The sequence below is a fragment of the Myotis daubentonii genome, chromosome 11 (genome assembly GCF_963259705.1).
Source record: "Myotis daubentonii chromosome 11, mMyoDau2.1, whole genome shotgun sequence".
Classification (NCBI taxonomy): Eukaryota; Metazoa; Chordata; class Mammalia; order Chiroptera; family Vespertilionidae; genus Myotis; species Myotis daubentonii.
In genome coordinates, this window is record NC_081850.1 from 30,350,372 (window position 1) to 30,362,646 (window position 12,275).

General features: G+C 40.3%; 1 protein-coding gene across 12 annotated transcripts in view; it reads left to right on the forward strand.

The window, feature by feature from the left end:
• The window catches only part of PTPRD (protein tyrosine phosphatase receptor type D), a 506,304-nt gene that overhangs the window by 300,476 nt on the left and 193,553 nt on the right, over nt 1-12,275 (forward strand). For all 12 annotated transcript variants that reach the window (XM_059656673.1, XM_059656670.1, XM_059656671.1 and 9 more), the window contains 3 exons: nt 639-749; nt 4,108-4,377; nt 7,625-8,206. In XM_059656673.1, coding sequence (XP_059512656.1) covers nt 639-749; nt 4,108-4,377; nt 7,625-8,206 — 963 coding nt within the window. The remainder of the gene's footprint in view (nt 1-638; nt 750-4,107; nt 4,378-7,624; nt 8,207-12,275) is intronic.

Below are 12,275 nucleotides of genomic sequence, written 5' to 3' on the forward strand. Positions count from 1 at the left end.
ACTACTCTTTGTTTTTCAGCAAATGTAATCTATGATTGTAAGTCGTGGCAAACTGTCTTTCTTTTCTTAAAAGTCTGCATGTCTTAAGGGAGTCTTGTTTCTTTAAGTGATATTTTCCTGATATATAATGACTAATTTTATTTTTTTTGCTTTGTGCAGCCTTTTTGTGCTCGCTGCGTATTTTTGGCTTTCTTCAGCGGAAGACTTTCTTGAAAACCCGGCCTGGTTTTTTTTGAGCGTGCCTATCTTTTGCGCCACTTTTGATACCAAAATGAAACAAAACAAAACCAAAAATTAATCTTTTATTTGATTTAAAAGCCATACTTCCTTGAAGCAGTCTCACCCATCTTCATTTTATTAGTCTAGGAGATAAGAGTGTTAATTATGACTAGAGTTCTTGCTGGGGAAAAGAGATACTGTTTTCTTATGCTAGCATTGATGATGTTAAAAAAAAAATAATCTCTCTATGTTTTTCTCATCGCATCATTTTCTGTCTGTGCACCTTAGCGAGAGATTGAATCGACGTTGAGCGGACCTTCGCTTTGCAGGGCTTTGCATATTGTTAAGAGGTGTGGTTCTCTGGACTGAGAAGGCCTTCTCTGACCATCTCTTTGGCAATATATTTTATATCCATACAGGCGCCCTTCAGATCGAACAGAGTGAAGAATCTGACCAAGGGAAATATGAGTGTGTTGCCACCAACAGCGCGGGCACTCGCTACTCTGCCCCTGCCAATCTCTATGTCAGAGGTAGGAATGACGTCACCCTGGCACCGGTTCATTCAGGCCCAGGGGGAGCGGGGACACCCAGGCCATCTGTGTGGTGACGTCGGCATTTAGCAAGCCGATTCGCTCATAGTTACAGTAGCTGAAGCGTTTGTAGTGAATAGAGAATTAAAAAGTTGAAATATGTTGTTAAAAAAAAAATTAACCACTTTTGAATAAAATCTGTCCCGAGGCTTGAAGTTTTGTAAGTATCTTTGCATTTTTACATCTTGATTTCTGTTTTGAACGCATTGTTTGAACTGTGCTTTGCATTTATTTGAGGTTTTCTTCTTTTTCTTTTTTTTTTTTCCTTCTTCTGTTGCTGTTTTCTTCTGTTTCCTTTTAAAACCCTGAAATAATTGCTTGGTGTGCTACTAATCAATTCTCTGTGCAACTCCAAGCATAAAGGTATTTATGTCTTCAGGACCTCTGCTTGGAGCTGTAAGAATAAAGCTTCTAACTTAAAAAATAAAACGCTACATGCATATAGCACATTGTATTTTCCCCCTTCTTTTATGCTTTATTTATAAACATATGTCATTATGTATGTGCATATGTCTATGCATATATATATTTATATATATATAGACACATATTTTTTTAAATTACTGATTTTCTCTAAAGTTTGATTTTTTTTGATTGGCATGGAACACTGATTATATTTTTAAATGAGGATACTTTCATATGTTCTTATAAGTAATAGAAATGATTACATTTGGAGCTTATGAATGGCCATGCTTTTCATTTCAACTAGAAAGAATTATTTCTTCTTCCCTGGCGTTTTCAAAGCCGATTCATGTAGTCTTTTTGTCCAGTAGAAATGCTCTGATTCCAGGTCTACATGTCTGTGAATAACCACAAAAGGCGTGGGTGGGGGAGGAAGTAGGTAAAGGACTGAGAGGGCTTTAAGTTACAGCAGGGTGGGTTCCTTTAGGAAAATATCTAGCTTGATTTTGAAATTTTTGTCTGAGATAATTTTGTTTCCGTGGGGGTGCTTTTCTCTCCCAGGTCTCTCTGGAGTCTAAGGTGGGAGAATATGAAGAAAACCATTTCTTCCCCAAACGCTTTGAAAGCCCCTTGATCCTTTTCCTCACAGGGGCGACCTCCTGTGCTGCATGAGGCATGCGTACCTTCTTCAGCGGAAAAATTTCAAAATCACGCTAGCTCTTGTTTCCAATACTATGCTAGTCCGTGAGGTATTGCTAACATTTTCAGCTGAGGGAGGAAGGATTAACTAGAGCAAATAAAAATGTTCAAGTAGCAGTTGAAAGCCTTGATATGGCCTTTTTACTCTCTCTGTGTTTCCCTTGTTTTTCTCCTTTCCTCATTTCATTGTGTTCTGCATCAAACCCCCTACATCCCTCAGAGCTGCGAGAAGGTGGGTGTGTTTTTTACTTTTTACCCACCTTACAAAACTATTCATTAAACCAATAACAAAGAATACAAATGAAATGAATGTAGCTGCATTGTGGTCTTCCATTTGGTGAATGGTATGTTTTAGCAGAGAATGCCCTGGCTATGGCTTCCGGTGCTCGCTGGTGGTACCTAACAGTGGTGCATGATGGGAGAGAATGTACCTGGGTGCATGGTAACTGGTGCCACTTAACTCTCTTGGGTCCAATGAACTTGGTCAGTGTTCCTGCTTTCCTTCCTGTTCCACTCTTCCCACCCCCCCTTGCCCCACCTTTAATTTCTGTCTTACAAGGGTGCCTGCTGCCCATAGAATGACTGTAGTTGCTCCCCTGATCCCAAGCATGAAGACTAAACTCTCCCCCATTTCTCTCGATATGTTCTCTGACACCTTTGAGTCTCCACCGGCTCCTGCTTGCTCTGTGTAACCTGTGAACTGGCTGCAGGAGGCATGCCCAGCTCTCTCTTCACTTCTCCTCTGCCTGTCATTCACTCCTGAGGCCATCGCAGCGAGCCCTCTCCAATCAGTGGAGGTTTCTCTCAACCTGAAGTGCAGCCAAAAAGTTGACAGACAGAATTACGTACTTACTATCTTCTTGGGGTTATGAGATTGTTTGTTTATTAACTGACAGGATTTTTAAAAAAAAAATCACTTTCTTACCTGAATTTAAGCTATGCTCCTAATGATTTCCTCTTGATCTAAACTACTCATGGTGTAAGGTTTTGCCAATAAAAGCCCGAGATGAAACCCGTGTCTCTTACCCTCTCCCTGTATCATGTACTTAAACTTGGCACATAAATATGCAGATTATCCAAAGCAGGAACACTGAACTGTAATTGCTTGGTAATTTTTACTGTATCCTGGTGTTACATGTGACCTTTTCTCTTAATGTCATGTCCCACTGTATGTTTTATTTGTAGTGTCCCTCAATTTGAACATCGTCTTAAAAAGCCTCTCACTACATTTTGTTGTCATCATCTACGTGTTTTACCTTAGATACGAACTGAATGGAATCCTAAATGTGAAACGCCCGGCTCCCTTTCTAAATTTGCAATCCTTACCTTTGACAACCCAGCTTAATCTAATATCTTCCTCCTTACAACCCTGTCATCCCCTAAGTTCCTGTCTCTCAGTCACTGTACTTGACGTCCTCCCTTTGTGTTTAGCTCTGTCACCCTGTTATTTCTCCTGCTGTTATTGTTGCCTTGGATTCCAGACATTTCCCCTTGTCCTGAGCACGGGCTGGAGACCTCATGTGTGCATGCCTTGCATGACCCAGTTTGGTATCATTACTGGCGTTGGCTTTGTTTCTTCTGTTGTGACTGTGAATCGATATGTCTGTGCATCTCTGTGTTTGTTCCAGTGTTAGAGTGAGGTCTCGAGGCCGCATCTTCTCTGAGTCTGAAAGTGAATACGTTGTCCTTTCACTGCACTCTGGAGGATGCTCTCCAGGGCTGGGGTGGGACAGTGTGGACCCACGTGTGCACTCACGGCAACTGGAAGCACACAGCATGGAAGTTGGTTTGATACCCAACTTATACCTGCTGGTGACCTTCCAGCCCCTGCTGTCGCATATACATGCATGCATGGCATCACTGTGATGTGCATGCATGTATATGTTGTTGTGTTTATCTTGTGCATGATGTTTGTCTGTTGTTAGCTTGTAGATAGTCTCTTTTGGGGGGGCCCTTGTAAGTCTGAGTCAACATTTGTATGAATATGTCTAAGATATCAATGACTGAACTAAATCAGTTCTTTGTGTGTTTACACATACCATACTTGTATGGTCTGTTTTCCTTTGTTTTGTTTTTGGACGACCCGCAGTACATTCCAGTTGTTTAAGTGTGTCTGTACAGTGCATGTCATGTGTTTAAGAAGCCATTTTTTTCTCGCCTTGTATAGTTTATCATCTCCCCTTGTGTTTTGTTCCAGTTCGTCGTGTCCCACCAAGATTCTCTATCCCACCCACTAATCATGAAATCATGCCAGGTGGAAGTGTTAACATCACCTGTGTGGCCGTGGGGTCACCAATGCCTTATGTGAAGTGGATGTTGGGGGCAGAAGACCTGACACCAGAAGATGACATGCCAATAGGAAGAAATGTCCTAGAACTGAATGATGTAAGACAGTCAGCAAATTACACCTGTGTGGCCATGTCAACACTGGGCGTCATTGAAGCAATAGCACAGATCACTGTCAAAGGTATGCTCAGCGGTGCATGCTTTGGGGGTCTGGCTACGTCAAGTCACCCGCCTAACGCCTCTATACGTTATTGGTTCATTGGAATTCTAAAATGAACCAATTCATTGTTCAGTGTTTTAGATATCATAGTACGATTCTATCTATGGCATCACATAAGATACACATATCTATGTATGCAGTTTCTCTGGCATTCTAAGAAGCAATAATCATCAAAATATTTAACAACAAGCTGGGCCCAGGAACTAACCAGGCAGAATGAGGAATGCTAGACATGACCAACTATTATATAAGTGTCACATTAATCTAGAACTGTGATAAGAGTCACATGGCAGAAGAATCCAAACAACTTTTAATAAATGTCAAAAACCCTGCAGACACATAGAGAAGAAAAAAAGTTACAATGAACATGTTCAAGATAGAGGCTTTACATTTTTTAATGGGCCCTACCATTAAGAACCAAAATGCAAGTGAATTTATATTCTCTTTTAGCATTGGAGTTTACCTTGTATTGATGAAGTGGTAAGAAATACTCTGTCCTCAGATATTTTTGAATCAAAGAAATAAAAAAGTGACTGTGTAAGGACATTGATTTTTTCCCAATGATTATAGACTTCCAGAACACATTTGTAAAATGGGTCAGACTGAGGAAGAATTGAGGTTTCTGAAAATACCTGGAGCAAAATGAACACAAATTATCTTCTCTTTCTAAAAAGTTTGATCCTAAGACATGCAAAATGAGTGTTATAATCGGTACCATATCTCCAGGCAAGCGTATCCTATATAATAAGGAGGGAATATGCTAATTGACCATCACACCCTCACAAGATGGCAGCGCCCAGTCCCCTCAGCTCCGCCTGGCGGGGTGGGGGGTTGGTGTGCCTGTTGCCGGAGTCTCCCAGTCCCCTCATCCCTGCCAGCAGTGAATTTTCATTAGACCATTACCTTTTTAAAAAAATCCATATCCAAGGATATGATTATTTCTTTTAGATCATCTGTTTTTGGTGAGCAGGCCTAAGCCAGCAGGTGGGCATCCCCAGGGGTTCCAGACTGTGAGAGAGCACAGGCTGGGCTGAGGGACCCCCCGTCTGCATGAATTTTCATGCACCGGGCTTCTAGTATATAAAATATATGCCTTAGGAAATCAACAATGTGATAATAGAACAAAGGCACACACAATAGGAACATTTAATCATTTGAAGTAGTAACACTATATTGTATATTCTTAACTATAATTAAGCATGCTTATATTTATCCATACATTATAGACACAAACCCTATACTGTACAATAATTGTGACTTAGCAAAACTAATAACGTCTGTTAGTTATCAGTAAACACACCTTTAATTAGCAATATTTTGACTTGCCTTAAAAAGTCAGAAATACATCTAGGGTAAATTTGGATTACCTGTTTCTTTGAAAAAATGTCAGATTATTTAAATAAATGTGTTTTATTATTTTTAGTAAAATCCCTTGGCCAGAGTGATAGGCAAATCGTGAATCACCTTTCTCATAATAACCATTTCAGCTTAAATATTTGAAGGGTTACTGAAAACCTTCAGGAATTCAAACGCAGGAGTCACATTCAACTTAACATCCTGTTCAGCTTCTTATCTTTATTTTCCTAGCTCTTAATGTTTCCCTACCTTTTCAACTCAAAAGTAAATAAAATGTAAGAGTGATTATTGAGGTCAAAAAGTGAACCAAAATAAAAACAGGAACTTGAAGAGAGTGGGGAGAATGGGTCCTGACTCATTCATTTAGTTGGTCATGTAACAATTAAAAACCTGCTCAGTGCTAAGCAGTGTTCTGGCTACTGAGGAACCAGCAGTTTCCAAGTACAAGTTTGCTACTTGTGAAAAGCTGTCATTCTAGGGAGTACTGTACTTTTTGCCTTTATGTCGACAAAGAAAAAGGGGTACGGTACTAACGGGCTGATTTATATGAGTGTTACCTTCTGAGCTTTCTCCGAAAAGTCTGTGGTGTCTTAGCCCCTAAGAACTCGATCTTTGAGAATCATTATCCAGGGTAAGACACTTAAGTATGAGGTCACCAATGTAGATGGTTTGTATTCTTAAGTAGTAGCATTTTGAGTTGTGTTTTTCTGCTAAAAGGAAAAACAGATGGATCTCTAAAAGATAGGTTTAATTGAAAATATTAGTATGTAGCTATAATCTCAGATATTGTTGATGTTGAATATAGAATACATACTATTACAATACTTTATTTTTATTCGATTTATTGGAGTTACATTGGTTAATGAGATATATAGGCTTCATGTGTACAATTCTATAATATATCGTCTGTATATTATATTGTGTGTTCACACCTCAAGTCAAGTCTCCTTCCATCACCATTTTTCCCTTTCATCCTCTCCTACCTCCCTCCATCCTCCTTTCCCTCCCTCTGTCACCATACTATTCTCTGTCTATGAGTTTTTCTTTTACTTTCTGCTTAATTCCTTCACCTTTACTACACTAATACTTTAAAAAGTGATTTGTAAATATGCTTTAGTTTCTTCAGCATTTTTGAATATTAAGTGAAAACATGAATCTGAAATTAATTCAAAGTTACTATTCTTTCTTTAATATCATGGTTAGGTTATTTATGAGAAAATTATAGTGATGTTACCTATGTATTACAACTGGAAAACAATATGGATATTATTCTTCCATAGCAATTTAATAGCATCTCAGTATATTTCAAATTATATTCCATGTACTATTTTCAACTTGTATTGCTACTTAGCTCTATCATTTATATTGTAAAGCAACAGGCTAATTGGCTAAGCTTATAATAATAGTAATAATCGCAAATAATGTGTTTTGAGGGTGCCAGCTATGTGCTCAGAGCATCACTGGATTAGCTCATTAATCATCAGAGCAAGCCCATGAAATAGAGTTACCCAAGTGTACAATTCCAATAATACAAATTTTCTCATTTTTCACATGAGAAAACTAAAGCAGAGAGGGGTTACGCAACACATTCAGGATCACATAGCTAATAAGTGGTGGATGTGGATACAAGCCCCCAAATACACTATAATGCCCTCCTAGTAAAATGGGATTTGCTACCTAGGCATGTCATACTGTACTTTCCTGACCATTTCGAACACTATTTTTTGCTGTAATTTCATCTAATTAAATCCTTAGTAGGTACATAATCCTGCCGTCTCAATAGTAAATTTTATGGATGCTAACATCGTAGAGACGATGGGTAGTGACTGTCTTTTTTTCCCTCCCCCCAAAGCCTTACCCAAACCTCCAGGAACTCCTGTAGTGACCGAGAGCACAGCCACAAGCATCACACTGACATGGGACTCTGGGAACCCCGAGCCTGTCTCCTACTACATCATCCAGCATAAACCTAAAAATTCTGAGGAACCTTACAAAGAAATAGATGGAGTGGCAACCACACGCTACAGTGTCGCTGGACTCAGTCCCTACTCGGATTATGAATTCAGGGTCGTTGCTGTCAATAACATTGGGCGGGGGCCTCCCAGCGAGCCCGTGCTGACGCAGACCTCGGAGCAAGCGCCATCCAGCGCCCCGCGGGATGTGCAAGCGCGGATGTTGAGCTCAACCACCATCCTGGTGCAGTGGAAGGAACCCGAGGAGCCGAACGGACAGATCCAAGGATACAGAGTGTATTATACCATGGATCCCACGCAGCACGTCAACAACTGGATGAAGCACAACGTCGCTGACAGCCAAATCACTACTATTGGCAACTTAGTGCCCCAGAAAACCTATTCTGTCAAAGTCCTGGCTTTTACCTCAATTGGAGATGGTCCTCTTTCAAGTGACATACAAGTCATCACTCAGACAGGAGGTAAGTCTCATCTGGAGGGGGAGCAGGGCAGGAGTGGGGAGTTGATGCGCACAGGTGGGAAGGGCATAAACAACAAAGATATTACAAATTTTCACTTTTGAGACTGTAGCAGGATGCATATGGCACCCTGTGCTTTTCATTTGTCCCCAAGTAACTGGTAGGCTTTTCTGCATGCAATGGATGAATGTGTCCTCCATGCAGCGTTTTGAAAAGAAAGGAACAATTCTTTTTTATCATCTGAGAGAAGAGTCTCAAAAATTACTAAGTTTTTGGAAGATTGGATGGCTCAACATAAAGTTAAAAGTAAAACCGTTTGTCAGGGGGCCTAGGATATGTAAACGGCTTACATTTGCCAAGAGCTCCTTGCTTAACAATAAATATTCTCCTAATGGACTTTTCTTTGCATGGCCTCAGGGGTGACGGAAGACAGTTACCAAGATCTAAGATCAAACTTTAGGGCCTGCTTCATCCATTCTACTGGGCAGTACAGCAGATGCCAAACTGTTTTATGAAGAAAAAAGGTGGCCCTGCCTAAGTTTTATTTCCATAAGAGGATAGCAAACTCTCTGGTCTTTGGCTTGAAGTGATCAGTTGTGACTTGGGTTGGGAAATAACATAGCAGCTCTCTTCTCAAGTTCATTCTTGTGCATCTGATAGCTATTCATTTGACTCCTTTGCACCCTGACTCCTCTAAAACATTAACATAGGAGTGCATTAACATAGGAGTGTTTTAGCAGCATCCCACTGCTTTGTTCTGATAATCTACATAAGACCAGTATTATTGGAGTTAGTATCTGTGATCTAGAGGTTTGGAACTTACTGGTAATTTGGGAATGAATTAGTGAATTTTCTCAGGTATCAGAACTCCATAAACCTGTTTGATCACTGACTTGTTTTCATGTTGTGAGTTTTGTGAATCACATGACTACTATATTACCATTTGCCCTGGCTACTATAAATCTCAGAACACATTTACAGCCTACCAGGCTTTTTTATATTTTCATACAATCATTTGGTTCTTCCTGGCTTGTTCATGGATTTATTACTTTCTCAAATGGTATGAAAGATAACTATTTGAATATCTTTCACCACAATGACACTAAAAACCATCCATATTTTTTTCCTACTTGGCCTTTGCAGTTCTCCTGTATCTATTTGCTATATTATGCAAAAAAATACTTTAGATTTCTTCGTATATTTTGATTTTTCATAATGTTTCTCATTGGAAAATAGAGAAATTTATGAATCTTGTCCTTTTTCTTGTTTGAAAGAGGTCAACTGTTACAAGATAATTTTTTATAAAACTATTATGCTGTTTAGCAGCTCCTTGAACATTAAAAGATATAAGAAAGTATATGAAAAAAATATATCCCTATAATCCACTTTTACTTTTTCTGATTTTTCAGCTTTTATTTTAAAAATTCCTGGTTTTGGAATGACATAATCAGGGTTTGAATCTCAGTCTATGATTCGTAGTTCTGTGACCTTGGATGGGTTACTTCATCTCTCTGAACCTTAGTTTTCTCATCTAAAGTTTTTCTCATTGAAAGTAATAATCACCTCATAGATATTAGGGATTTTATCCATTTTCTTGGGCTTCTGTGACAAAATACCACACGATGGTGGACTTAAACAACAGGAGTTTAGTGCCTCTCAGTTCTAGTGGCTAAAAGGTCGGCAGAATTGGCTCCCTCTGAGAGCTAGGAGGGAGGTTCTAGAACTTTCCCTCGCTTTTGGTGGTTTGCTGGCAATCTTGGCTATTCTTTGGCCTGTAGAAGCATCATCCTGATCTACTCCTTCATTGTCACATGTCATTCTTTCTATGTGCATGTCTCTTGTATCCAGATTTTCCTTCTTTATGAGGATACCAGTCAGAATGGATTATGGCCAAACTTGATTTTAACTAACTCTACCACAACCCTGTTTCCAAATAAAGTAACATTCTGAGGTGCTGGGGGTTAGGAATTCAAGGTGAATTTCTGTGGGACACATTTAAACCTACAAGCTATAGATTAGACAATGGACAGAAACATTGTTAACTTAATAAGTAATATATAATTATCATCACCATCATTGTAACAGCTAAAATATACTAGAAACTATGCTATGAAATTTTCATGTATTAATTCTTACTACCCAATTAGGCAGATGTGGAATTATCCCATTTGCCAATGAGTAAACTTGGGATCAAAGAAGATAAAAAGATTCAGTAACTTGCTTTGGGTCATAAGGTTAGTAAATGGCAAAGCAGAATTTAAATTGGGGTACCCTAGATACTTCTAAGCACCATTATCTGTCCAATTAATAATTTGCTAATGTCATAGTTTTAGTGCCTCTTAGGTTTTTTTGCCCACAAGGAGCAATAAATGAATGTGGCAGGAAATGCAATGTGTCATTTACTCACATCTTTATTTTAGGATTATATATAATTTACTCCTGCAATACTTGAGGTGGCTATTAGATTATCCCAGTACAAACGTGTGTTAAGCCATTTAGATGTGAAAAATATGTTTATTTGAAAGAAATAGAAGGAATTCCTTTTTATAGAAGACTAGAGGCCCAGTGCACAAAAATTTGTGCACTTGAGGGGGGGGGGGTCCCTCAGCCCAGCCTGTGCCCTCTCGCAGTCTGGGACCCCTCGGGGGTGACCACTTGCTGGCTTAGGCCTGCTCCCTGGGGGATTGGGCCTAAGATGGCAATCAGACATTACTCTGGCAGTCTGGCAGCCCTCGGGGGATGTCCACTTACCAGCGGGGAGCAGACCTAAGCTGCAGTCAGACATCCTTAGCACTGCTGAGGAGGCAAGAGAGGCTCCCACCACCACCGCTGTACTGGTAGGCGTCAGCCTGGCTTGTGGCTGAGCAGAGCTCCCCCCTGTGAGAGCGCACTGACCACGAGAGAGCAGCTCCTGCATTGAGCGTCTGCCCCCTGGTGGTCAGTGTGTGTCATAGTGACCAGTCATTTCCAGTTCTTCTGCTGTTAGGGTCAGTTTGCATATTACCCTTTTACTATATAGGATAGAGGCCTGGTGCACGGGTGGGGGCCAGGTGGTTTGCCCTGAAGGGTGATCCAGATCAGGGTGGGGGTCCTGCTTGGGTGCCTGGCCAGCCTGGATAACGGGCTGATGGCTGTTTGCAGCTGGTCACACCCCTTCAGGGTAGGGGTTCCCACTGGGGTGCCTGGCCAGTCTGGGTGAGGGGCTGAGGGCCGTTTACAGACTGGCAGGTGACTGAAGCTCCCAGTCTCTTTTTTTTTTTCTTTTTTTTTATTCTGGGAATTATTTACCTTCTATAGCTGTCACTGGAGCTGAGAGCCGGCACCAGCTCTGAGGCTGTGGCTGGCTGAAAGCAGATATCTGGGTTTGTTTAGCTTCTATAATTGAAACTCTGTCGCCATCACTGGTACTCTAAGCTCTGAGCCCGCTGGTGGCTGAAAGCAGGTTTCTGGGTTTGTTTAGCTTCTATAATTGCAACATTGTTGCATCTGGAGCTCAGAGCTGGGCCGCAGCAGTCGGGGAACCTTGGCTTCCTCCATCACTGGAGCAAGCAAGCCTCATGTTCACTTCAGCTGCCTGGCTGCTGGCCACCATCTTGGTTGGCAGTTAATTTGCATATCTTGCTGATTTGCCAATGGGAGGGTAGCAAAGTTACAGTTAATTACCATGTGTCTCTATTATTAGATAGGATTATTATACTGGATCACTAATTTTTTTCTAACTTTTCTAACCACAGATTTAAACATAGAAACCTATAATATTTCATAACTTTCTTTTCTTATGGCAGGAGGGTTTAGCTATCTAAGAAACCGCATAGTTTCTGGAAATAAATTCAGACAAAACACAAGAATCCTTAGGAATCATGGGAATGCTTATATTCAGAACACCGTATAACAGACAATAATGCCTTCTGTCACAGTTTATTGAAAGATATAGAACTGATGTTTAAATAGATCTTTTTTAAAATTTTCTATATTATCAGTAACATACATCATAACTCAGTGAAGGTAGTATTATGACAGGGGCAATTGCATTAATGTGATCCAGGGACTCTGAACTTAGAAAAACCTCTAA